Source organism: Phaenicophaeus curvirostris, chromosome 34, assembly GCF_032191515.1.
Source record: "Phaenicophaeus curvirostris isolate KB17595 chromosome 34, BPBGC_Pcur_1.0, whole genome shotgun sequence".
NCBI lineage: Eukaryota > Metazoa > Chordata > Aves > Cuculiformes > Cuculidae > Phaenicophaeus > Phaenicophaeus curvirostris.
In genome coordinates, this window is record NC_091425.1 from 2,569,914 (window position 1) to 2,590,622 (window position 20,709).

Here is a 20,709-nt window from a genome sequence, read left to right on the forward strand (position 1 = left end):
CCTGCCACTCTGTGTTTAAATGCTTCTGATGAAAATCTCGAGTGGTTTCACTCATTGGAGAAGGCAGATGCTGTAGAGGCAGGTCATAGGTGAGTTTTTCAGTGTGGGCATTTGCACAGTTGAAAGAACTTGGAGCCAAAAGAGAAATCACTTTGTTTAAGAAGTAAGTTTCTTGGAGGAGATAAGAGATGCTGTCTAGAAATGCTTGGATGTCACTTCCCAGGCTTTGGGATGGGAGGTTGGCATGCACATATCTGTAGGGATCTCTAATCCCTCATGATTTGCTCTTGTATGAATGGGGTCAGTACTTCAAGTGGGAAATGGCTGATGCCCCTGCAGTCCCTGACACTGACTTGTGTTGGGGTTAAGCCCTCGCTGGAGAGTGCACTGCCAGGTCTCAGGGTGCACTGGGTTACTGGGACTCCCTGGATGGGAGGTGCGGGGAGCAGCCGGCTGCGGGTGCCTGAGGTTTTTAATGGCCATCTTCAGGCAGTAATATTTTATTAAGAGAGAAAGCTCCCCATTTCATTACTCTGTATGCTCCAGCTTAGAGTTAAATAGTACTATAATTCTACTTTACGATACGTTCAAGACCTTCTTTTGCAACTTGGAGTGGTACTTTCTCAGAGGAGTAAGTTTCTTGACTCTAAAGGCAGTGTTTGCATGAACAAAGATGCAGAATCTCGTCTGACATCTGTATTGTGTGTGCAGCACGTAAGTCGTCAGATGGAGGCTGTAATTATTATTTCTGTACGTGTTAGGAAGTTAGTGTGCTTGCTTCTATTCCAGGGTAAGAGTATTGATAGTGAATAACTGAGAGGATGCTGCAAAGGAAACTCAGTTGATATGCAAAACACAAGATGTCAAGGTCTGACATTCCTCGTCACTTACGAGATGACATCTAATAACTCATAAGTGAATGTAAATGTCATGTCAGTCCTAAAACATCATGCATTCTCTGTCAACCAGAATAATGAATGATAACAAATGTTACAGCACACAAAACAAAAGTGAAGCATGAAATGAAATGAAAGAAATAAAGCGGAGAAAATGAGAATGCTACTATACCTTGCTTTATCCATACTTCTCATCTGGAAGGATCTCCAAGCTTCATGGGTAGGATGGATGCTTACAGGCTCCAGACAAATCTGACCACACATAAATAAATACTCACGTGTCATCACTGTTGGCACACAACAGTTTTTTTCCAATTCATTGTGGACTTGCAACGGGGCAGATGTAGTATTCTGGTAAAAAAGATTTTTTTGATTACTTTTGATTACTGAGGCTTCGCTGCGCTGCCCTTCGCCTGCTCCCATTTGCCGCGCTCCCCTTCGCTGTACTGCTCTTCACCGCGCACTTCCTCGTATGCTCCTCTTCGCCCGCTCTTCCTCACCTGCTCCCCTTCGCCACGCTCCCCTTCGCCGCGCTCTTTCTCACCCGCTCCTCTTCGCCGCGCTCCCCTTCGCCGCCTTCCCTTCGCCATACTGCTCTTCGCACACTCTTCCTCGCCTGCTCCCCTTTGCCACACTCCCCTTCGCTGCCTCTCCTTTGCCGTACTGCTCTTCTCACACTCTTCCTCACCTGCTCCCCTTTGCCACACTCCGCTGCCTCTCCTTTGCCGTACTGCTCTTCGCGCGCTCTTCCTCGCCTGCTCCCCTTTGCCGTGCTCCCCTTCGCCTCGCTCCCCTTCACCATACTGCTCTTCGCGCGCTCTTCCTCGCCTGCTCCCTTCGCCGCGCTCCCCTTTGCCATACTGCTCTTCGCTGCGCTCTTCGTCGCCTGCTCCTCTTTGCGCACTCTTCGTCACCTGCTCCACTTTGCCGCGCTGCCCTTTGCCGCGCTGCCCTTTGCCGCGCTGCCCTTTGCCGCGCTGCCCTTTGCCGCGCTGCCCTTTGCCGCGCTGCCCTTCGCCACGCTCTTCCTCGCCTGCTCCCCTTCGTACGCTCTTCCTCGCCGGCTCCTCTTCGCCGCGCTGTCCATTGCCTGCTCCCCTTCGTGCACTCTTCGCCGCCTGCTCCCCTTTGCCGCGCTCCCCTTCTCCACCTCCCCTTCTCTGCCTCCCCTTCACCGTGCTCTTTCTCGCCTGCTCCTCTTCACCGTGCTGCATTTTGCCACGCTGCCCTTCGCTGCGCTTTTCCTTGCCTGCTCCTCTTTGCTGCGCTCTTCGCTGCCTGCTCCCTTTTGCCACCTGCTCCCCTTCTCCGCCTCCCCTTTGCCGCCTCCCCTTCGCCGCGCTCTTTCTTGCCTGCTCCTCTTCGCCGCACTGCACTTCGCCACGTTGCCCTTCGCGCGCTCTTCCTCACCTGCTCCTCTTCACGCGCTCTTCGTCGCCTGCTCCCCTTTGCCACGCTGCCCTTTGCTGCGCTGCCATTTGCCGCGCTCTTTCTCGCCTGCTCCTCTTCGCGCGCTCTTCCTCGCCTGCTGCCCTTCGCCGCGCTGCCCTTCGCCGCGCTGCCCTTCGCCGCGCTGCCCTTCGCCACGTTCTTCATTGCCTGCTCCTCTTCGCCGCGCTCCCCTTTACCTGCTCCTCTTTGCCGCGCTTTACTTCGCGTGCTCCTCTTTGCCGCGCTCCTCTTCTTGCGCTCCTCCTTGCCGCCTCCCCTTTGCCGCCTGCTCCCCTTCGTCGCTCTCCCCTTCTCCGTCTCCCCTTCTCCGCCTCTCCTTCGCCGCGCTCTTTCTCACCTGCTTCCCTTCACGCACTCTTTCTTGCCTGCTCCTCTTCGCCACGCTGCCCTTCACCACGCTGCCCTTCGCCGTGCTCTTCCTTGCCCGCTCCTCTTCGCCGCGCTCTTCGTCGCCTGCTCCCCTTGCCTGCGCTCCCCTTCACCGTGCTCTTTCTCGCTTGCTCCTCTTCGCCGCGCTGCCCTTTGCTGCGTTCCCCTTCGCTGCCTCCCCTTCGCCATACTGCTCTTCGCGCGCTCTTCCTCGCCTGCTCCCCTTCGCCGTGCTCTGCTTCGCCATACTGCTCTTCGCGCGCTCTTCCTCGCCTGCTCCTCTTTGCCGCGCTCCCCTTCGCCGTGCTCTTTCTCGCCTGCTCCTCTTCGCCGCGCTGCCCTTCGCCAACTCCCATTCGCTGCTTCCCCTTCGCCGCACTGCCCTTCGCCGTACTGCTCTTTGCGCACTCTTCCTCGCCTGCTCCTCTTTGCTGCGCCGCCCTTCGCTGCGCTGCCCTTCGCCGCGCTCTTCATTGCCTGCTCCTCTTCGCACGCTCTTCGCTGCCTGCTCCCCTTCGCTGCCTGCTCCCCTTCGCTGCCTGCTCCCCTTCGTCGCCTGCTCCCCTTCTCCGCCTCCCCTTCGCCGCGCTCTTTCTCGCCTGCTTCCCTTCGCGCGCTCTTTCTCTCCTGCTCCTCTTCGCCGTGCTGCTCTTTGCCGCGCTCTTCCTTGCCTGCTCCTCTTCACGCGCTCTTCGTCGCCTGCTCCCCTTCGCCGCACTCCCCTTCGCCGTGCTCTTTCTCACCGCTCTGCCCTTTGCCACGCTGCCCTTCGCCGCGCTCTTCGTTGCCTGCTTCTCTTTGCCGCGCTCCCCTTCGCCGTGCTCTTTCTCACCTGCTCCCATTCACGCGCTCTTCCCTGCCTGCTGCCCTTCGGTGCGCTGCCCTTCGGTGCGCTGCCCTTCGCCGCGGTCTTTATTGCCTGCTCCTCTTCATGCACTCTTCGCCGCCTGCTCCCCTTCACCGCCTGCTCCCCTTCACCGCGCTCCCCTTTGCTGTGCTCTTTCTCGCCTGCTCCCCTTCGCTGCGCTGCTCTTCGCCGCGCTCTTCATTGCCTGCTCCTCTTCCCTGGGCTCTTCCTCGCCTGCTCCTCTTCACGCACTCTTCGCTGCCTGCTCCCCTTCACCGCGCTCCCCTTTGCTGTGCTCTTTCTCACCTGCTCCCCTTCGCTGCGCTGCTCTTCGCCGCGCTCTTCATTGCCTGCTCCTCTTCCCCGGGCTCTTCCTCGCCTGCTCTTCTTCGCGCGCTCTTCGTCGCATGCTCCCCTTCGCCGCGCTCCCCTTCGCCGCCTCCCCTTCGCCGTACTCCCCTTCACCGTACTCCCCTTCGCCGCCTCCCCTTCGCCACGCTCCCCTTCGCCGCCTCCTCTTCGCTGCGCTCCCATTCGCCGTCTCCCCTTCGGTGCCTCCCCTTTGCTGTACTGCTCTTCGTGCGCTCTTCCTCGCCGCCTCCCCTTAGCTGCACTCCCCTTCGCCGCCTCCCCTACGCCGCGCTCCCCTTTGCTGCTTCCCCTTCGCCGTACTGCTCTTTGCGCGCTTTTCCTCGCTGCCTCCCCTTTGCTGCGCTCCCCTTCGCCGCCTCCCCATTGCCGTACTGCTCTTTGCGTGCTCTTCCTCGCCGCCTCCTCTTTGCCACGCTCCCCTTCGCCGCCTCCTCTTCGCCACATCCCCTTCGTCGCACCCCCCTTCGCCGCCTCCCCTTCGCCGTACTGCTCTTCGCGTGCTCTTCCTTGCCTTCTCCCCTTCGCGCGCTCTTCCTCGCCTGCTCCCCTTTGCTGCGCTGCACTTTGCCGCGCTCTTCCTCACCAGGTCCCCTTCGCCGCACTCCCCGTCGCCGCCTCCCCTTCGTGTGCTCCTCTTTGCCGCGCTCCTCTTCGTGCACTCTTCCTTGCCGCCTCCCTTTGCTGCCTACCCTTCACAGCCACCCCTTCGCTGTGCTCCCCTTCGCCACCTCCCCTTTGCTGCCTCCCCTCCGCCGTGCTCTTCCTCACCTGCTCCCCTTCACCGGGCTCACCTTCGCTGCCTCCCCTTTGCCGTACTGCTTTTCGCGTGCTCTTCCTCACCTGCTCCCCTTCGCGTGCACTTCCTCGCCTGCTCCCCTTTGCCGCGCTCTTCATCGCCTGCTCCTCTTCGCGTGCTCTTCCTTGCCTGTTCCTCTTCGCGCTCCCCTTCGCCACGCTCCCCTTCGCCGCGCTCTTCCTCGCCTGCTCCCCTTTGCGCGTTCTTCATTGCCTGCTCCCCTTCGCCACGCTCCTGTTCGCCGCGCTCCCCTTTGCCGCCTCCCCTTCGCCATGCTCCCCTTCGCGCGCTCTTCCTCGCCTGCTCCTTTTCACCGCGCTCTTCGTCGCCTGCTCCTCTTTGTGCGCTCTTCCTCACCTGCTCCCCTTCACTGCACTCCCTTTTGCTGTACTATATTCGTGCACTCTTCCTCGCCTACTCCCTTTCACCGCACTCCCCTTCACCATGCTCCCTTTCACTGCCTTCCCTTCGCCGTACTGCTCTTCGCGCACTCTTCCTCGCCGCCTCCCCTTCCATGCCTCCCCTTTGCCGCAATGCCCTTCGTCGCCTCCCCTTCGCCGCCTCACCTTCGCCCTGCTACCCTTCGCCATAGTACTCTTCGCGTGCTCTTCCCGGCCTGCTCCCCTTCACCGTGCTCTTACTCGCCTGCTGCTCTTCGCGCACTCTTCCTTGCCTTCTCCCCTTCGCGCGCTCTTCCTTGCCTGCTCCCCTGCGCCGCGTGACCTTCGCCGCGCTCTTCCTCGCCATGTCCCCTTCGCCGCACTCCCTGTCGCCGCCTCCCCTTCACATGCTCCTCTTTGCCGCGCTCCTCTTCGTGCACTCTTCCTTGCCGCCTCCCCTTCACCACCTACCCTTCGGAGCCACCCCTTCGCTGTGCTCCCCTTAGCCGTGCTCCCCTTCGCCACCTCCCCTTTGCCGTACTGCTCTTCAAGCGCTCTTCCTTGCAAGCTCCCCTTCGCCGCCTCCCCTTCGCCGTACTGCTTTTCGCGTGCTCTTCCTCGCCTGCTCCCCTTCGCCGCGCTCTTCGTCACCTGCTCCTCTTCGTGTGCTCTTCCTCGCCTGTTCCTCTTTGTGCGCTCTTCGCCACGCTCCCCTTCGCCGTGCTGCCCTTCGCTGCACTCTTCCTCGCCTGTTCCCTTTCGCGCGCTCTTCGTTGCCTGCTCCCCTTCGCCCCCTCCCCTTCGCCGTCCTGCTCTTCTCGCACTCTTGCCTGCTCCCCTTCGCGCGCTCTTCCTCGCTGCCTCCCCTTCGCCATGCTCCCCTTAGCCGTGCTCCCCTTTGCCACCTCTCTTTCGCCGCACTGCCCTTCGCCACCTCCCCTTTGCCGTGCTGCTCTTCGCATGCTCTTCCTCGCCTGCTCCCCTTCGCTGTGCTCTTCCTCGCCTGCTCCCCTTCGCCTTGCTCTTCCTCGCCTGCTCCCCTTTGCCACGCTCCCCTTCGCTGCCTCCCCTTTGCCGTATTGCTCTTCGCGCGCTCTTCCTCGCCACCTCCCCTTTGCCACGCTCCCCTTCGCCGCCTCCCCTTCGCCGCGTTCCCCTTCACCGCCTCCCATTCGCCATACTGCTCTTCGCGCGCTCTTTCTCACATGCTCCCCTCGCTGCGCTGCCCTTCGCCGTGCTCTTCATCGCCTGCTCCCCTTCGCGCGCTCTTCCTCGTCTGCTCCCCTTCACCGCGCTCCCTTTCGCCATACTATATTCGAGCGCTCTTCCTCGCCTTCTCCCTTTCGCCGCACTCCCCTTTGCCACGCTCCCCTTTGCTGCCTCCCCTTCGCTGTACTGCTCTTCGCACGCTCTTCCTCGCCGCCTCCCCTTCCGTGCCTCCTCTTCGCCGCACTGCCCTTCGCCATTTCCCCTTCGCTGCCTCCCCTTCGCCCCGCTGCCCTTCGCTGTACTGCTCTTCGTGCACTCTTCCTCGTCTGCTCCCCTTCGCACGCTCTTCCTTGCCTACTCCCCTTTCCTGTGTTCTTCCTCGCCTGCTCCTCTTCGCTGTGCTGCCCTTCGCCGCCTCCCGTTCGCGTGCTCCTCTTTGCCTCGCTCCTCTTCGTGCACTCTTCCTCGCTGTCTCCCCTTTGCTGCGCTGCCCTTCACCGCCTCCCCTTTGCCATACTGCTCTTTGCGCGCTCTTCCTCGCCTGCTCTCCTTTGTGCATTCTTCCTTGCCTGTTCCTCTTCGCTGTGCTCTTCCTTGCCTGCTCCCTTTCGGTGCGCTGCCCTTCGAAGCCTCCCCTTCGCCGCGCTCTCCTTCGCTGCATCCCCTTTGCGTGCTCCTCTTTGCCACGCTCCTCTTCGTGCGCTCTTCCTTGCCGCCTCCCCTTCGCCGCCTCCCCTTCGCTGCCTCCCCTTCGCCGTAGTGCTCTTCGCGCGCTATTCCTCGGTTGCTCCCCTTCGCCATACTGCTCTTTGCACGCTCTTCCTCGCCGTCTCCCCTTCCACGCCTCCCCTTCACTGCTTCCCCTTCGCGTGCTTCTCTTTGCTGCACTCCTCTTCGTGCACTCTTCCTTGCCGCCTCCCCTTAGCCACGCGCCCCTTCACCGCGCTCCCCTTACCGTTCTCCTCTTCGCCACCTCCCCTTTGCTGCGCTCCCCTTCGCTGCCTCCCCTTTGACGTACTGCTCTTCGCCGCGCTCTTCCTCTCCTTCTCCTCTTCGCCGCGCTCTTCCTTGCCTGCTCCCCTTCGCCGCGCTCCCCTTCGCCGCGCTCCCCTTCGCCGCGCTCTTTCTCACCTGCTCCCCTTCATGTGCTCTTTCTCGCTGCGCTGCCCTTTGCGGCTCTGTCCTTTGCGGCTCTGCCCTTCGCCGCGCTGCCCTTCGCCGCACTCTTCCTCGCCTGCTCCCCTTTGCGCGCTCTTCGTTGCCTGCTCCCCTTCGCCACACTCTTTCTCGCCTGCTCCCCTTCGCTGCGATGCCCTTCACCGTGCTCCCCTTCGTGTGCTCTTCCTCGCCGCGCTCCTCTTTGCCGTGCTCCCCTTCGCCGCCTCCCCTTTGCCGCGCTTCCCTTCGCAGCGCTCTTCCTCCCCTGCTCCCCTTCGCCGCGCTGCCCTTCGCCGTGCTGCCCTTCACCGCGCTCTTCCTCGTCTGCTCCCCTTCACATGCTCTTCCTTGCCTGCTCCCCTTTGCCGCGCTGCCCTTTGCCACGCTCTTCCTCGCCTGCTCCACTTCACCGCACTCCCCTTTGCCGCCTCCCTTTCTCTGCACTCCTCTTCGTGCACTCTTCCTCGCCTGCTCCCCTTCACTGTGCTGCCCTTCGCTGTGCTCTTCCTCGCCTGCTCCCCTTCGCACGCTCTTTGTTGCCTGCTCCCCTTCACCGCCTCCCCTTTGCCGCGCTACCCTTCGCGCGCTCTTCCTCACCTGCTCCTTTTTGCCACGCTCTTCATCGCCTGCTCCTCTTCTTGCGCTCTTCCTCGCTTGCTCCCATTCGCCGCGCTCCCCCTCACCTGCTCCTTTTTGCCACGCTCTTCATCGCCTGCTCCTCTTCTTGCGCTCTTCCTCACTTGCTCCCCTTCGCCATACTATATTCGCGCGCTCTTCCTCGCCTACTCCCTTTCGCCACGCTCCCCTTCGCTGCCTCCCCTTCACCGTACTGCTCTTCGCGCGCTCTTCCTTGCCGCCTCCCATTCGCCGCCTCCCCTTTGCCGCGCTGCCCTTCGCCGTAGTGCTCTTCGCGCGCTCTTCCTCGCCTGCTCCCCTTCGCCGCGCTCTTCCTTGCCTGCTCCTCTTAGCGTGCTCTTCCTCACCTGCTCCTCTTTGCGCGCTCTTTGCCATGCTCCCCTGCACCGCGATCCCCTTCGCCACGCTCTTCTTCGCGTGCTCCTCTTTGCCGCGCTCCTCTTTGTGCGCTCTTCCTTGCCGCCTCCCCGTTGCCGCCTCCCCTTCGCCGCGCTCCCCTTCGCCATACTGCTCTTCGCGCGGTCTTCCTCGTCTGCTCCCCTTCACCGCCTCCCCTTCGCTGTGCTGCCCTTCGGCGTAGTGCTCTTCGAGCGCCCTTCCTCGCCTGCTCCACTTCGCCGCGCTGCCCTTCGCCGCGCTGTCCTTCACTGCACTATTCCTCGCCTGCTCCCCTTTGCTGGGCTCCCCTTCGCCGCCTCCCCTTCGCGTGCTCATCTTTGCCGCGCTCCTCTTCGTGCAGTCTTCCTCGCTGCCCCCACTTCGCCGCCTCCCCTTCGCCGCGCTCCCTTTCGCCATGCTCCCCTTCGCCACCTCCCTTTCGCTGCGCTGCCTTTCACCGCGCTGCCCTTCGCTGCCTCCCCTTCGCCGTACTGCTCTTCACACGCTCTTCCTTGCCGCCTCCTCATCACCGCGCTCCCCTTCGCTGCCTCCCCATCACCATACTGCTCTTCGCGCGCTCTTCCTCGCCTGCTCCCCTTCGCGTGCTCTTCCTCGCCTACTCCCCTTCGCTGTGCTCTTCCTCACCGGCTCCCCTTCGCCGCGCTCCCCTTCGCTGCATCCCATTCGTCGTACTGCTCTTCGCGCACTCTTCCTTGCCGCCTCCCCTTCGCCGCGCTCCCCTTCACCGCCTCCCCATTGCTGTACTGCTCTTTGGGTGCTCTTCCTCGCCGCCTCCCCTTTGCCACGCTCCCCTTCGCCGCCTCCTCTTCGCCACATCCCCTTCGCCACGCCCCCCTTCGCCGCCTCCCCTTTGCCGTACTGCACTTCGCCGCACTCTTCCTCGCCTGCTCCCGTTCCCGCGCTCTTCGTTGCCTGCTCCGCTTCACCGCGCTCCCCTTCGCCACCTCCCCTTCGCCGTGCTCCTCTTTGTGCGCTCTTCCTCGCCTGCTCCCCTTCGCCGTGCTCCTCTTTGTGCGCTCTTCCTCGCCTGCTCCCCTTCGCCGCGCTCCCTTTCACCGTACTATATTCGCGCACTCTTCCTTGCCTACTCTCTTTCGCCCCGCTCCCCTTCGCCGTACTCCCCTTCGCTGCCTCCCCTTCGCCATACTGCTCTTCACGCGCTCTTCCTCGCCGCCTCTCCGTCGCCGTGCTCCCCTTTGCCGTGCTCCCCTTTGCCGCGCTCCCCTTTGCCGTAGTGCTCTTTGCGCGCTCTTCCTCGCCTGCTCCCCTTCGCCGCGCTCTTCCTTGCCTTCTCCCCTTCGCGCGCTCTTCCTCGCCTGCTCCCCTTCGCCGCACTCCTCGTTGCCGCCTCCCCTTTGCCACCTCCCCTTCGCTGTACTGCTCTTCGCGTGCTCTTCCTCGCCGCCTCCCCTTCCGTGCCTCCCCTTTGCCGCACTGCCCTTCGCCATTTCCCCTTTGCCGCCTCCCCTTCGCCGTGCTACCCTTCGCCGTAGTGCTCTTCGCGCGCTCTTCCTCGCCTGCTCCCCTCCACCGTGCTGCCCTTCGCCTGCTCCCCTTCGCCGCGCTGCCCTTTGCCGCGCTCTTCCTCACCTGCCCCTCTTCGCGCTCTCTTTGCCGCGCTCCCGTTCGCCGCCTCCCCTTCGCCGTACTGCTCTTCGCCACGCTCTTCCTCGCCTGCTCCCCTTCACCATGCTCTTCCTCACCTGCTTCTCTTCGTTGCACTCTTCCTTGCCTGCTCCTCTTTGTGTGCTCTTCGTCACCTGCTCCTCTTCGCGCGCTCTTTGTCGCCTGCTCCCGTTCGCCGCGCTCCCCTTCGCCGCCTCCCCTTCTCCACCTCCCCTTCGCCGCGCTTTTTCTCACCTGCTCCCTTTCGTGTGATCTTTCTCGCCGCGCTGCCCATCGCCACGCTCTTTCTCACCTGCTCCCCCTCGCGCGCCCTTCCTTGTCTGCTCCCCTTCGCTGCGCAGCCTTTCGCCGCGCAGCCCTTCACCGTGCTCTTCATTGCCTGCTCCTCTTTGTGCGCTCTTCGCCGCCTGCTCCCGTTCGCCGCGCTCCCCTTCGCCGCCTCCCCTCCTCCTCCTCCCCTTCGCCGCGCTCTTTCTCACCTGCTCCTCTTCACGCGCTCTTCGTCACCTGCTCCCCTTCGCTGCGCTCCCCTTCGCTGCGCTCCCCTTCACCACGCTCCCCTTCATGTGCTCTTCCTCGCCGCGCTCCTCTTTGCCGTGCTCCCCTTCGCCGCCTCCCCTTCGCCGCCTCCCCTTCGCCGCGCTCTTCGTCGCCTGCTCCCCTTCGCGGTGCTCCTCTTCGCGTGCTCCTCTTTGCCGCGCTCCTCTTCATGCGCTCTTCCTTGCCTGCTCCTCTTTGCCGCGCTGCCCTTCACCGCCTCCCTTTCCCTGTGCTCCCCTTCGCTCTGGTCCCCTTCGTCGTCTCCCCTTCATCGCGCTCCCCTTCGCCATACCACTCTTCGCCGTGCACTTCCTCATCTGCTCCTCTTTGCACGCTCTTCCTCACCTACGCCCCTTCGCCGCCTCCCCTTTGCCGTACTGCTCTTCGCGTGCTCTTCCTCGCCTGCTCCTCTTTGTGCGCTCTTCACTGCGCTCCCCTTCGCCGAGCTCCCCTCCGTCGTGCTCCCCTTCGCCGTACTGCACTTCGCCGCACTCTTCCTTGCCTGCTCCCGTTCGCGTGCTCTTCGTTGCCTGCTCCCCTTCACCGCGCTCCCCTTCGCCGCCTCCCCTTCGCCGTGCTCCCCTTCGCCGTGCTCCCCTTTGCACGCTCTTCCTCGCCTGCTCCTTTTCGCCTCGCTCTTCATTGCCTGCTCCTCTTTGTGCGCTCTTCCTCGCCTGCTCCCCTTCGCCGCGCTCCCTTTCGCCATACTATATTCACGCACTCTTCCTTGCCTACTCCCTTTCGCCCCGCTCCCCTTCGCCGTGCTCCCCTTTGCTGCCTCCCCTTCGCCGTACTGCTCTTCGCGCGCTCTTCCTCGCCGCCTCTCCGTCGTCGCGCTCCCCTTTGCTGCGCTCCCCTTCGCCGTAGTGCTCTTTGCGTGCTCTTCCTCATCTGCTCCCCTTCGCCGCGCTCTTCCTCGCCTGCTCCTCTTCGCGTGCTCTTCCTCGCCTGCTCCCCTTCACCGCACTCCTCGTTGCCGCCTCCCCTTTGCCACCTCCCCTTCGCTGTACTGCTCTTTGCGCGCTCTTCCTCGCCGCCTCCCCTTCCGTGCCTCACCTTTGCCGCACTGCCCTTTGCCATTTCCCCTTTGCCGCCTCCCCTTCGCCGTAGTGCTCTTCACGCGCTCTTCCTCGCCTGCTCCCCTTCACTGCGCTATTCCTTGCCTGCTCCTCTTCGCGTGCTCTTCCTCGCCTGCTCCGCTTCGCCGCGCTCCCCTTCGCTGCCTCCCCTTCGTAGCCACCCCTTCGTTGTGCTCCCCTTAGCCGTGCTCCCCTTTGCCACCTCCCCTTTGCCGTACTGCTCTTCGCGCTCTCTTCCTCGCCTTCTCCCCTTCGCTGTGCTCTTCCTCGCCTGCTCCTCTTCACCACGCTTTTCCTCGCCTGCTCCCCTTCATGCGCTCTTCCTCGCCTACTCATCTTCACGCGCTCTTCCTCGCCGCCTCCCCTTTGCCGCGCTCCCTTTCGAAGCCTCCCCTTCGCTGCGCTCCCATTCGCCGCCTCCCCTTCGGTGCCTCCCCTTCGCCATACAGCTCTTTGCGTGCTATTTCTTGCCTGCTCCCCTTCGCCGCGATCCCCTTCACTGCACTGCTCTTCGTTCACTCTTCCTCACCTGCTCCCCTTTGCGCGCTCTTCCTCGCCTGCTCCCCTTCGCGGCCTCCCCTTCGCGTGCTCCTCTGTGCCGCGCTCCTCTTCGTGCACTCTTCCTCGCTGCCTCCCCTTCACCGTGCTCCCCTTCACCGCCTCCCCTTCACCGCTCTCCTTCGCCGCGCTCTCCTTAGCCGCCTCCCCTTCGCAGCCACCCCTTCGTTGTGCTCCCCTTAGCCGTGCTCCCCTTTGCCTCCTCCCCTTTGCCGTGCTGCTCTTCGTGCGCTCTTCCTCGCCTGCTCCCCTTCCTGCTCTCTTCCTCGCCTTCTCCCCTTCGCCGCGCTCTTCCTCGCCTGCTCCCCTTTGCTGCACTACCCTTCGCTGCTTCCGCTTCGCCGTACTGCTCTTCACGTGCTCTTCCTCGCCTGCTCCCCTTCGCGCGCTGTTCCTCATTGCTCCCCTTCGCCGTGCTCTTCCTCACCTGCTTATCTTCGCCACGCTCTTCCTCGCCTGCTCCTCTTCGCCACACTTTTCCTCGCCTGCTCCTCTTTGTGCGCTCTTCCTCGCCTGCTCCTCTTCGCGCGCTCTTTGTCTGCTCCCCTTCGCCGCGATCCGCTTCGCTGTACTGCTCTTCACGTGCTCTTCTTCACCTGCTCCCCTTCGCCACGCTGCCCTTCGCCATTTCCCCTTCGCCGCCTCCCCTTTGCCGTACTGCTCTTCGCTCACTCTTCCTCACCTGCTCCCCTTCGCTCACTCTTCCTCGCCTGCTCCCCTTCGCCGCGCTGCCCTTCGCCGCATTGCCCTTCGCCTTGCTCTTCCTCGCCTGCTCCCCTTTGCCGCGCTCCCCTTCGCCGCCTCCCCTTCGTGTGCTCCTCTGTGCCGCGCTCCTCTTCGTGCACTCTTCCTCGCTGCCTCCCCTTCGCCAACTCCCCTTTGCTGTGCTCCCCTTCACCGCTCTCCTTCGCTGCTCTCCTTAGCCGTGCTACCCTTCGCCACCTCCCTTTCACCACGCTGCCCTTCGCCGCGCTGCCCTTCACCACCTCCCCTTTGCCGTACTGCTCTTCGCGTGCTCTTCCTCGCCTGCTCCCCTTTGTGCGCTCTTCCTCGCCTGCTCATCTTTGCCGCGCTCTTCCTTGCCTGCTCCCCTTCGCCGCACTCCCCTTTGCCGCCTCCCCTTTGCTGCGCTCCCCTTTGCCACCTCCCCTTCGCCGTACTGCTCTTCGCGCGCTCTTCCTCGCCTGCTCCCCTTCGCCGCGCTGCCCTTCGCCGTGCTGCCCTTCGCCGCGCTCCCCTTCGCCGTACTGCTCTTCCTCACCGCCTCTCCTTCGCCGCGCTCCCCTTCGCCGTACTGCTCTTCCTCGTATGCTCCCCTTCGCCGTACTGCTCTTCGTGTGCTCTTCCTCGCCTGCTCCCCTTCGCGCGCTCTTCCTCATCTGCTCCCCTTTGCCATGCTCCCCTTTACCTGCTCCCCTTCGCCGCGCTCCCCTTTGCGCACTCTTCCTCACCTGCTCCCCTTCGCTGTGCTCTTCCTCACCTGCTCCTCTTTGCTGTGCTCTTCCTCGCCGCCTCCCCTTCGCCATGCTTCCCTTCACTGCGCTCCCCTTTACCTGCTCCCCTTCGCCGCGCTCCCATTCGCCGCCTCCCCTTCGCTGCGCTCCCCTTCGCACGCTCTTCCTCGCCTGCTCCTCTTCACCGCACTCTTCGTCGTCTGCTCCTCTTCGTGCGCTCTTCCTCGCCTGCTCCTCTTCGCTGTGCTCTTCCTTGCCTGCTCCCCTTTGCCGCTCTCCCCTTTGCCGTACTGCTCTTCACGTGCTTTTCCTTGCCTGCTTCCCTTCGCCGCACACCCCTTCGCCTCGCTCCCCTTCGCTGCTTCCCCTTCGCCGTACTGCTCTTTGCGCGCTCTTCCTCGCCGCTTCCCCTTCGGCGCCTCCCCTTCGCTGAGCTGCCATTCTCCACCTCCCCTTCGCCGCGCTGCCCTTCTCCGCGCTGCCCTTCGCCGCGCTCTTCCTCACCTGCTCCCCTTTGCCGCGCTCCCCTTCACCGCCTCCCCTTCGCGTGCTCTTCTTTGTCTTGCTCCTCTTTGTGCACTCTTCCTCGCCGCCTCCCTTTCGCCGCATCCCTTTCGCCGCCTCCCCTTCGCCGTGCTGCCCTTCGCTGCGCTGCCCTTCGCCACCTCCCCTTCGTCGTACTGCTCTTCACGTGCTCTTCCTCGCCGCCTCCCCTTTGCTGCGCTCCTCTTCGAAGCCTCCCCTTCGCTGCGCTCCCCTTCGCCGCCTCCCCTTTGCTGTGCTCCCCTTCGCCGCCTCCCCTTTGCTGTGCTCCCCTTCGCCACCTCCCCTTCGCCGCGCTCCCCTTCGCTGTACTGCTCTTCGCGCACTCTTCCTCGCCTGCTCCCCTTCACCGTGCTGCCCTTCGCCTGCTCCCCTTCGCCACGCTGCCGTTTGCCGCGCTCTTCCTCACCTGCCCCTCTTCGCGCGCTCTTCGCCGCGCTCCCCTTCGCCGCCTCCCCTTCGCCGCGCTCCCCTTCGCCACCTCCCCTTCGCCGTACTGCTCTTTGCGCGCTCTTCCTCGCCTGCTCCCCTTTATGCGCTCTTCCTCACCTGCTCTACTTCGCCGCGCTCCCCTTTGCCGTACTGCTCTTCGCCACGCTCTTCCTCACCTGCTCCCCTTTGCCATGCTCTTCCTCACCTGCTTCTCTTCGTTGCACTCTTCCTCGCCTGCTCCTCTTTGTGTGCTCTTCGTCACCTGCTCCTCTTCGCGCGCTCTTTGTCGCCTGCTCCCGTTCGCCGCGCTCCCCTTCGCCACCTCCCCTTCGCCGCGCTTTTTCTCACCTGCTCCCTTTCGTGTGATCTTTCTCGCCGCGCTGCCGTTCGCCACGCTCTTTCTCGCCTGCTCCCCCTCGCGCGCCCTTCCTTGTCTGCTCCCCTTCGCTGCGCAGTCCTTTGCCGCGCTGCCCTTCACCGCGCTCTTCATTGCCTGCTCCTCTTTGTGCGCTCTTCGCCGCCTGCTCCCCTTCGCTGCCAGCTCCCCTTCGCCTCACTCCCCTTCTCCGCCTCCCCTCCTCCTCCTCCCCTTCGCCGCGCTCTTTTTCGCCTGCTCCTCTTCGCGTGCTCTTCGTCACCTGCTCTCCTTCACTGTGCTCCCCTTCACCACGCTCCCCTTCATGTGCTCTTCCTCGTCGCGCTCCTCTTTGCCGCGCTCCCCTTCGCCACCTCCCCTTCGCCGCGCTCTTCGTCGCCTGCTCCCCTTCGCGGTGCTCCTCTTAGCGTGCTCCTCTTTGCCGCGCTCCTCTTCATGCGCTCTTCCTTGCCTGCTCCTTTTTGCCGCGCTGCCCTTCACCGCCTCCCTTTCCCTGTGCTCCCCTTCGCTCTGGTCCCCTTCGTCGTCTCCCCTTCATCGTGCTCCTCTTTGCCATACCACTCTTCGCCGTGCACTTCCTCATCTGCTCCTCTTTGCACGCTCTTCCTCGCCTACGCCCCTTCGCTGTGCTCCCCTTTGCCGTACTGCTCTTCGCGCGCTCTTCCTCGTCTGCTCCCCTTCGCCGCACTGCCCTTCGCCGCCTTCCCTTCGTCGCGATCCCCTTCGCCACCTCCCCTTTGCTGTGCTCCCCTTTGCCGCACTCCCCTTTGCTGTACTGCTCTTCGCGCGCTCTTCCTCGCCTGCTCCCCTTTGCGTGCTCTTCCTCGCCTGCTCCCCTTCGCTGCGCTGGCCTTCGCTGCGCTCTTCCTCGCCTGCTCCACTTTGCCGTGCTCCCCTTTGCCACCTCTCTTTCGCCGCGCTGCGCTTCGCCGCTCTGCCCTTCGCCGCCTCCCTTTTGCCGTACTGCTCTTCACGTGCTCTTCCTCGCCTGCTCCCCTTCGCACGGTCTTCCTCGCTGTGCTGCTCTTTGCCGCACTGCCCTTTGCCGCGCTCTTCCTCGCCTGCTCCCCTTCACCGTGCTCTTCTTTGCCTGCTCCTCTTTGAGCGCTCTTCGTCACCCGCTCCTCTTCACGCGCTCTTCGTCGCCTGCTCCCCTTTGCCTCGCTCCCCTTCGCCGCGCTCCCCTTCAACACCTCCCCTTCTCCACCCCACTTTGCTGCGCTGCCCTTCGCCACGCTCTTCATTGCCTGCTCCTCTTTTTGCGCTCTTCGCCGCCTGCTCCCCTTCGCTGCCTGCTCCCCTTCACCGCACTCCCCTTCTCCACCTCCCCTTCTCCGCCTCCCCTTCGCCACGCTTCCCTTCACTGCGCTCCCCTTCGCCGTACTGCTCTTCGTGCTCTCTTCCTCGTCTGCTCCCCTTCACACGCTCTTTCTCGCCTGCTCCTCTTCGCCGCGCTGCACTTCGCCACGCTGCCCTTCGCCACGCTTTTCCTTGTCTGCTCCTCTTCGCCGCGCTCTTCGTCGCCTGCTCCCGTTCGCTGTGTTCCCCTTCACCACGCTCCCCTTCGTGTGCTCTTCCTCGCCGCGCTCCCCTTCGCCGCCTCCTCTTCGCCACATCCCCTTCGCCGCCTCCTCTTCGCCGTACTGCTCTTCGCGCGCTCTTCCTCGCCTGCTCCTCTTTGCGCGCTCTTCGCTGCACTGCCCTTTGCGGAGCTCCCCTCCGCTGCGCTCCTCTTCACCATACTGCTCTTCGCGCACTCTTCCTCGCATGCTCCCCTTTGCCGCGCTCCCCTTCGCAGCACTCTTTCTCGCCTGCTCCCCTTTGCACGCTCTTCCTCCCCTGCTCCCCTTCGCCGCGCTGCCCTTCGCTGCGCTCTTCATTGCCTGCTCCTCTTCACCGTGCTCTTCCTCGCCTGCTCCCCTTTGCGCGCTCTTCCTTGCCTGCTCCCCTTCGCCGCGCTGCCCTTTGCCGCGCTGCCCTTCGCCGCGCTGCCCTTCACTGCACTCTTTGTCTCCTGCTCCCTTTCGCCGCGCTCCCCTTCGCCGCGCTCCCCTTCGCCGCGCTCCTCTTCGCCGTACTGCTCTTCGCGCACTCTTCCTCGCCTGCTCCCCTTGGCCGTGCTGCCCTTTGCCGCGCTGCCCTTCGCCGCCTCCCCTTCACTGTACTGCTTTTCGCACGCTATTCCTCGCCTGCTCCCCTTCGCCGCGCTCCCCTTCGCCGTACTGCTCTTTGTGCTCTCTTCGTCGCCTGCTCCCCTTCGCCACGCTCCTCTTTGCTGCCTCCCCTTTGCCGCGCTCTTCCTTGCCTGCTCCCCTTCGCCGCGCTCCCCTTCGCCCCCTCCCCTTCGCCATACTGCTATTTGCGCGCTCTTCCTTGCTGCCTCCCCTTCGCCGCCTCCCCTTCACTGCGCTGCCCTTCGCCGTAGTGCTCTTCGCGCGCTCTTCCTCGCCTGTTCCCCTTTGCCGCGCTCCCCTTCGCCGCCTCCCCTTCGCGTGCTCCTCTTTGCCGCCCTCCTCTTCGTGCAGTCTTCCTTGCCGCCCCCCCTTCGCCATGCTCCCTTTCGCCGCGCTCCCCTTCACCGCCTCCCCTTCGCTGCCGCCCCTTCGCTGCGCTCCCCTTCGCTGCCTCCCCATCGCCGTACTGCTCTTTGCGTGCTCTTCCTCGCTGCCTCCCCTTTGCCACGCTCCCCTTCACTGCCTCCCCTTCGCCATTTCCCCTTCGCCGTGCTCCCCTTCGCCGCCTCTCCTTCACTGTACTGCTCTTCGCGTGCTCTTCCTCACCTGCTCCCCTTCGCTGCACTGCCCTTCACCGCGCTCTTCCTCGCCTGCTCCTCTTTGCGCGCTCTTCGCTGCGCTCCCTTTCGCTGTGCTCCCCTTCGCCGCCTCCTCTTCGCCGCCTCCCCTTCGCCTGCTCCCCTTCGCCGCGCTGCCCTTTGCCGCCTCCCCTTCGCCACTTCCCCTTCGCCGCGCTCCCCTTCACCGTACTGCTCTTCGCGTGCTCTTCCTTGCCTGCTCCTCTTCGCCGCGCTGTTCCTCCCCTGCTCCCCTTCGCCGCCTCCCCTTTGCTGCGCTGCCCTTCGCCGCCTCCGATTCACTGACTCCCTTTCGCCGCACTCCCCTTCGTGCGCTCACCTTCGCCGTGCTCCTCTTCGCCTGCTCTTCCTTGCTTCCTCCCCTTCGTCACGCTCCCCTTCGCTGTACTGCTCTTCGTGTGCTCTTCTTCACCGCGCTCCCCTTTGCCGCGCTCTTCCTTGCCTGCTCCTCTTCACGCCCTCTTCCTCGCCTGCTCCTTTTCACGTGCTCTTCGTCACCTGCTCCCGTTCGCCTGCTCCTCCTCGCGGTGCTCCCAGGGAGACTGTTTAAATCTCCTGCGGTAGCCCCTGGGTCTGCCCCCTCCCGTCACGCTCCGTGCGGGACCAGCGTGTGGGGGCTGGCAGGACCCCCGCCCCCTCCTGTTTTTTTCTAGGATTTTCCTGGCTCCAGGAAGCTCCCACCGCCTCAAGAATTCCACCCCACCTCAGAACTCACCATCCTGCTGCCGGGTGCTGCCAAAGAAGCAGTGTTAATCCCAAAGAAGCAGTGTTAACTGCGTCTTAACTTCAGGTTGCCTGTATAAACCTCTTCCCTTGCCATGCATTTCAAAATTAATATTTCTGTCAGGACAGGAGTAACCGAGCTAAGCTGGCTTTTGGGACAGAAGAAGGTAATCATTATCCCTGTTTCAGCAAAAACCATCTAATGCTTTACACTGACCATATGCTGCTGAAGCCTTGCTCCTAAGGGTCCTTTATTTAGAAGAACAACTCCTGGGCAGATAGCCTCATAAAGCATGAACAAAGCAGTTCTCTTACGTCAGCACTTACTGCAGTGGCGGTTACTGTGTTTTCATATGTGCTTGTGTAACGCAGCTACCATCCAAACAATGAGTCAGAGACTGGAAAGGGCAGAACTGTCCCCAGGTCGGTTTTAGAGCAGATCCCAGGCTGAGCGGCAGTTCAGGCACGCGTGGTATATTTGCTGGTGGGGTGTGACTGGGGGGAATTGTGCAAGTGTGACTTGGCTTGCAACTCCTCCCTGATGCTGTCACGTCATAGCAAATAGCAGGAAAACTCCACAGGGCATAAATAAACGTGGGTCTTGGACTAGATTCTCCAATAACATTTGCTTCCAGTTCTGTAGGTTACCTTTTATGGGGGGAATACACACTTGCCTTTAGCTGTCTTGGTAAACTTCTCCCCCCTCAATGCTCTTCTCACATTTCTGTGTCTGTCAATACCAGAAGGCATTTCCTTCTGTCCTGTTTTTGCCTTGTGGTGCCCTCCTGGCACCATAATTGTGGCCTCCTCTGGACTCCTTCCTGTCCAGAGGTCTCCAGAACTCCAGATGAGGATTCATCTGAGCAGAGCAGTGGAATGCTCCCTGTGACCTGCTGGTCACGCTTCTGATGCATCCCAGGATACAGTTGGCTAACTCTTATCATGTAGGATTTTAACATAATTTGAGTAGAACATCATTAGTTCGTTATCTGTTAGTTTCTTATCTGTTTCTCTTCTGTGAGATAAGACCACCAGTGACTAATACCAGTGCATCTGGAAGCCTTGCGTCCTGTCTCCACTTCATTCATTTTCCTCCTGCTATTTTAGTCTCTCTTCAGATGTTTACTCAACGGCTTGGTGGCAAGCAGTAGGCACAATTTGTGCCATGGTTTCATGCGGTGACCTGGTGAGTCACATGGCTTCACGCTGTTCTCTGGCTTTGAGAACGCATTATCAACAAAAATATCTGCAGGGTGAGATTTGCCACCTCTGCCCCTGAAGTGGCCAGAACTAATCTAATGCTGATGCGCACAAATGTTTGTGCACACGGCACTGAGTTCATGGCAAGGGGCATTTTGGTTTTGCTCAAGAGCTAGTGTGTCTGAAGAGCTGTGCTGATACAAATTTACAGCATGGATTATGACTTTAATAAACCAACATAATTTTTTCCAGAAGAAGCCCTGCCAAGGTATCTTAACCTTGTTCCTTCTCCTTACTGCACACAGGGAGTGTGTTCAGAATTCCCTGTTTATACCTGCTGATAACGTGCTGTAACTAATGAACAAACCTTTTGTGGAAACTCCTAGTGTTTTTATAAACACAAATTGCAATACATACTCAATCATTCATAATGAAATAGTTAGTACACCAAATAAAGGAAATGCATTTTATTGTTACCTCATTATAAATGCCTAAGCACTTCCAGCAAAGTACTGTATATGCAGATACCTATGTTAGATACCTATTTAAAAAGCCTTATGGGAAAGAAGACAAACCTCCAAATTAAATATATGCTGTAAATTCCACGCAGTTCAACAGAGGTTGCCAATGCAGTCACTGTACACTAATACTTTCTGCTACAGATGGTGAACTTGGTGAACTGACCTCAATTTCTCACTATGATGCTGGTCAAGTCTTTTGGAAAGCAACAGCCAATTGTATTGATTATGAAAAATGTTCATAAAGCACTTTTGTTTTTATGAGGGAGAAGTGGGTGCATACAGCCTGCTGGGACTTAGTTGAAAACTGAAGTGTGAGGAAGGATGAGGGGAT

The 20,709-nt window shown here is 61.8% G+C and overlaps 8 protein-coding genes across 8 annotated transcripts; all 8 read right to left on the reverse strand.

Annotated features, from left to right (window-relative positions):
* Positions 1-3,762: 3,762 nt before the first annotated feature.
* Positions 3,763-4,380, reverse strand: LOC138732647 (octapeptide-repeat protein T2-like). Its single transcript, XM_069879288.1, has one exon. The coding sequence runs from the start codon at positions 4,378-4,380 to the stop codon at positions 3,763-3,765; it is 618 nt and encodes a 205-aa protein (XP_069735389.1).
* Positions 4,381-4,723: 343 nt separating this feature from the next.
* LOC138732649 (octapeptide-repeat protein T2-like) lies at positions 4,724-5,479 on the reverse strand. The gene is made up of 2 exons (XM_069879289.1): positions 5,313-5,479; positions 4,724-5,102 (listed from the first exon to the last, which is right to left on the reverse strand). Exons 1-2 carry the CDS (start codon positions 5,477-5,479, stop codon positions 4,724-4,726), a joined length of 546 nt encoding a protein of 181 aa, XP_069735390.1.
* A 1,196-nt stretch (positions 5,480-6,675) lies between these two features.
* On the reverse strand, positions 6,676-7,122 carry LOC138732650 (octapeptide-repeat protein T2-like). Its single transcript, XM_069879290.1, has one exon. The coding sequence runs from the start codon at positions 7,120-7,122 to the stop codon at positions 6,676-6,678; it is 447 nt and encodes a 148-aa protein (XP_069735391.1).
* A 1,926-nt stretch (positions 7,123-9,048) lies between these two features.
* On the reverse strand, positions 9,049-11,386 carry LOC138732651 (ribosome-binding protein 1-like). Its single transcript, XM_069879291.1, has 2 exons — positions 11,059-11,386; positions 9,049-10,406 (listed from the first exon to the last, which is right to left on the reverse strand). Exons 1-2 carry the CDS (start codon positions 11,384-11,386, stop codon positions 9,049-9,051), a joined length of 1,686 nt encoding a protein of 561 aa, XP_069735392.1.
* Positions 11,387-12,284: 898 nt separating this feature from the next.
* LOC138732652 (octapeptide-repeat protein T2-like) lies at positions 12,285-12,716 on the reverse strand. The gene has a single exon (XM_069879293.1). It carries the CDS (start codon positions 12,714-12,716, stop codon positions 12,285-12,287), a length of 432 nt encoding a protein of 143 aa, XP_069735394.1.
* A 659-nt stretch (positions 12,717-13,375) lies between these two features.
* Positions 13,376-13,843, reverse strand: LOC138732653 (octapeptide-repeat protein T2-like). The gene has a single exon (XM_069879294.1). It carries the CDS (start codon positions 13,841-13,843, stop codon positions 13,376-13,378), a length of 468 nt encoding a protein of 155 aa, XP_069735395.1.
* A 1,890-nt stretch (positions 13,844-15,733) lies between these two features.
* Positions 15,734-16,366, reverse strand: LOC138732654 (octapeptide-repeat protein T2-like). Its single transcript, XM_069879295.1, has one exon. The coding sequence runs from the start codon at positions 16,364-16,366 to the stop codon at positions 15,734-15,736; it is 633 nt and encodes a 210-aa protein (XP_069735396.1).
* Positions 16,367-17,278: 912 nt separating this feature from the next.
* On the reverse strand, positions 17,279-17,755 carry LOC138732655 (protamine-like). The gene has a single exon (XM_069879296.1). The coding sequence runs from the start codon at positions 17,753-17,755 to the stop codon at positions 17,279-17,281; it is 477 nt and encodes a 158-aa protein (XP_069735397.1).
* Positions 17,756-20,709: the final 2,954 nt, after the last annotated feature.

Bases quoted from the DNA above. Each gene is read 5' to 3' on its own strand.
- LOC138732651 (XM_069879291.1), bottom strand. From the start codon at position 11,386: ATGGCGAAAGGGAGCGCGGCGAAGGGGAGCAGGCGAGGAAGAGCGCAC. The intron at 10,407-11,058 runs GTACGGCAAAGG...GGCGATGGGCAG, and splicing joins GGAAGAGCACGCGAAGAGCA to CGCGGCGAGAAAGATCACAC.
- LOC138732650 (XM_069879290.1), bottom strand. From the start codon at position 7,122: ATGGCGAAGGGGAGCAACCGAGGAATAGCGCGCGAAGAGCACTACGGC.
- LOC138732653 (XM_069879294.1), bottom strand. From the start codon at position 13,843: ATGGCGAAGGGGAGGCGGCGAGGAAGAGCACAGCAAAGAGGAGCAGGT.
- LOC138732647 (XM_069879288.1), bottom strand. From the start codon at position 4,380: ATGTGGCGAAGAGGAGGCGGCGAAGGGGAGCGTGGCAAAGAGGAGGCG.
- LOC138732652 (XM_069879293.1), bottom strand. From the start codon at position 12,716: ATGAGGAACAGCGCGCGAAGGGGAGCAGGCGAGGAAGAGCACGTGAAG.
- LOC138732654 (XM_069879295.1), bottom strand. From the start codon at position 16,366: ATGAAGAGCGTGGCGAAGGGCAGCGCAGCAAAGTGGGGTGGAGAAGGG.
- LOC138732655 (XM_069879296.1), bottom strand. From the start codon at position 17,755: ATGGGGAGGCAGCGAAGGGGAGCGCAGCGAAGGGGCGGCAGCGAAGGG.
- LOC138732649 (XM_069879289.1), bottom strand. From the start codon at position 5,479: ATGGCGAGGAAGAGCGCGGCGAAGGTCACGCGGCGCAGGGGAGCAGGC. The intron at 5,103-5,312 runs GTAGCAGGGCGA...AAGGGAGTGCAG, and splicing joins GAAGAGTACTATGGCGAAGG to TGAAGGGGAGCAGGTGAGGA.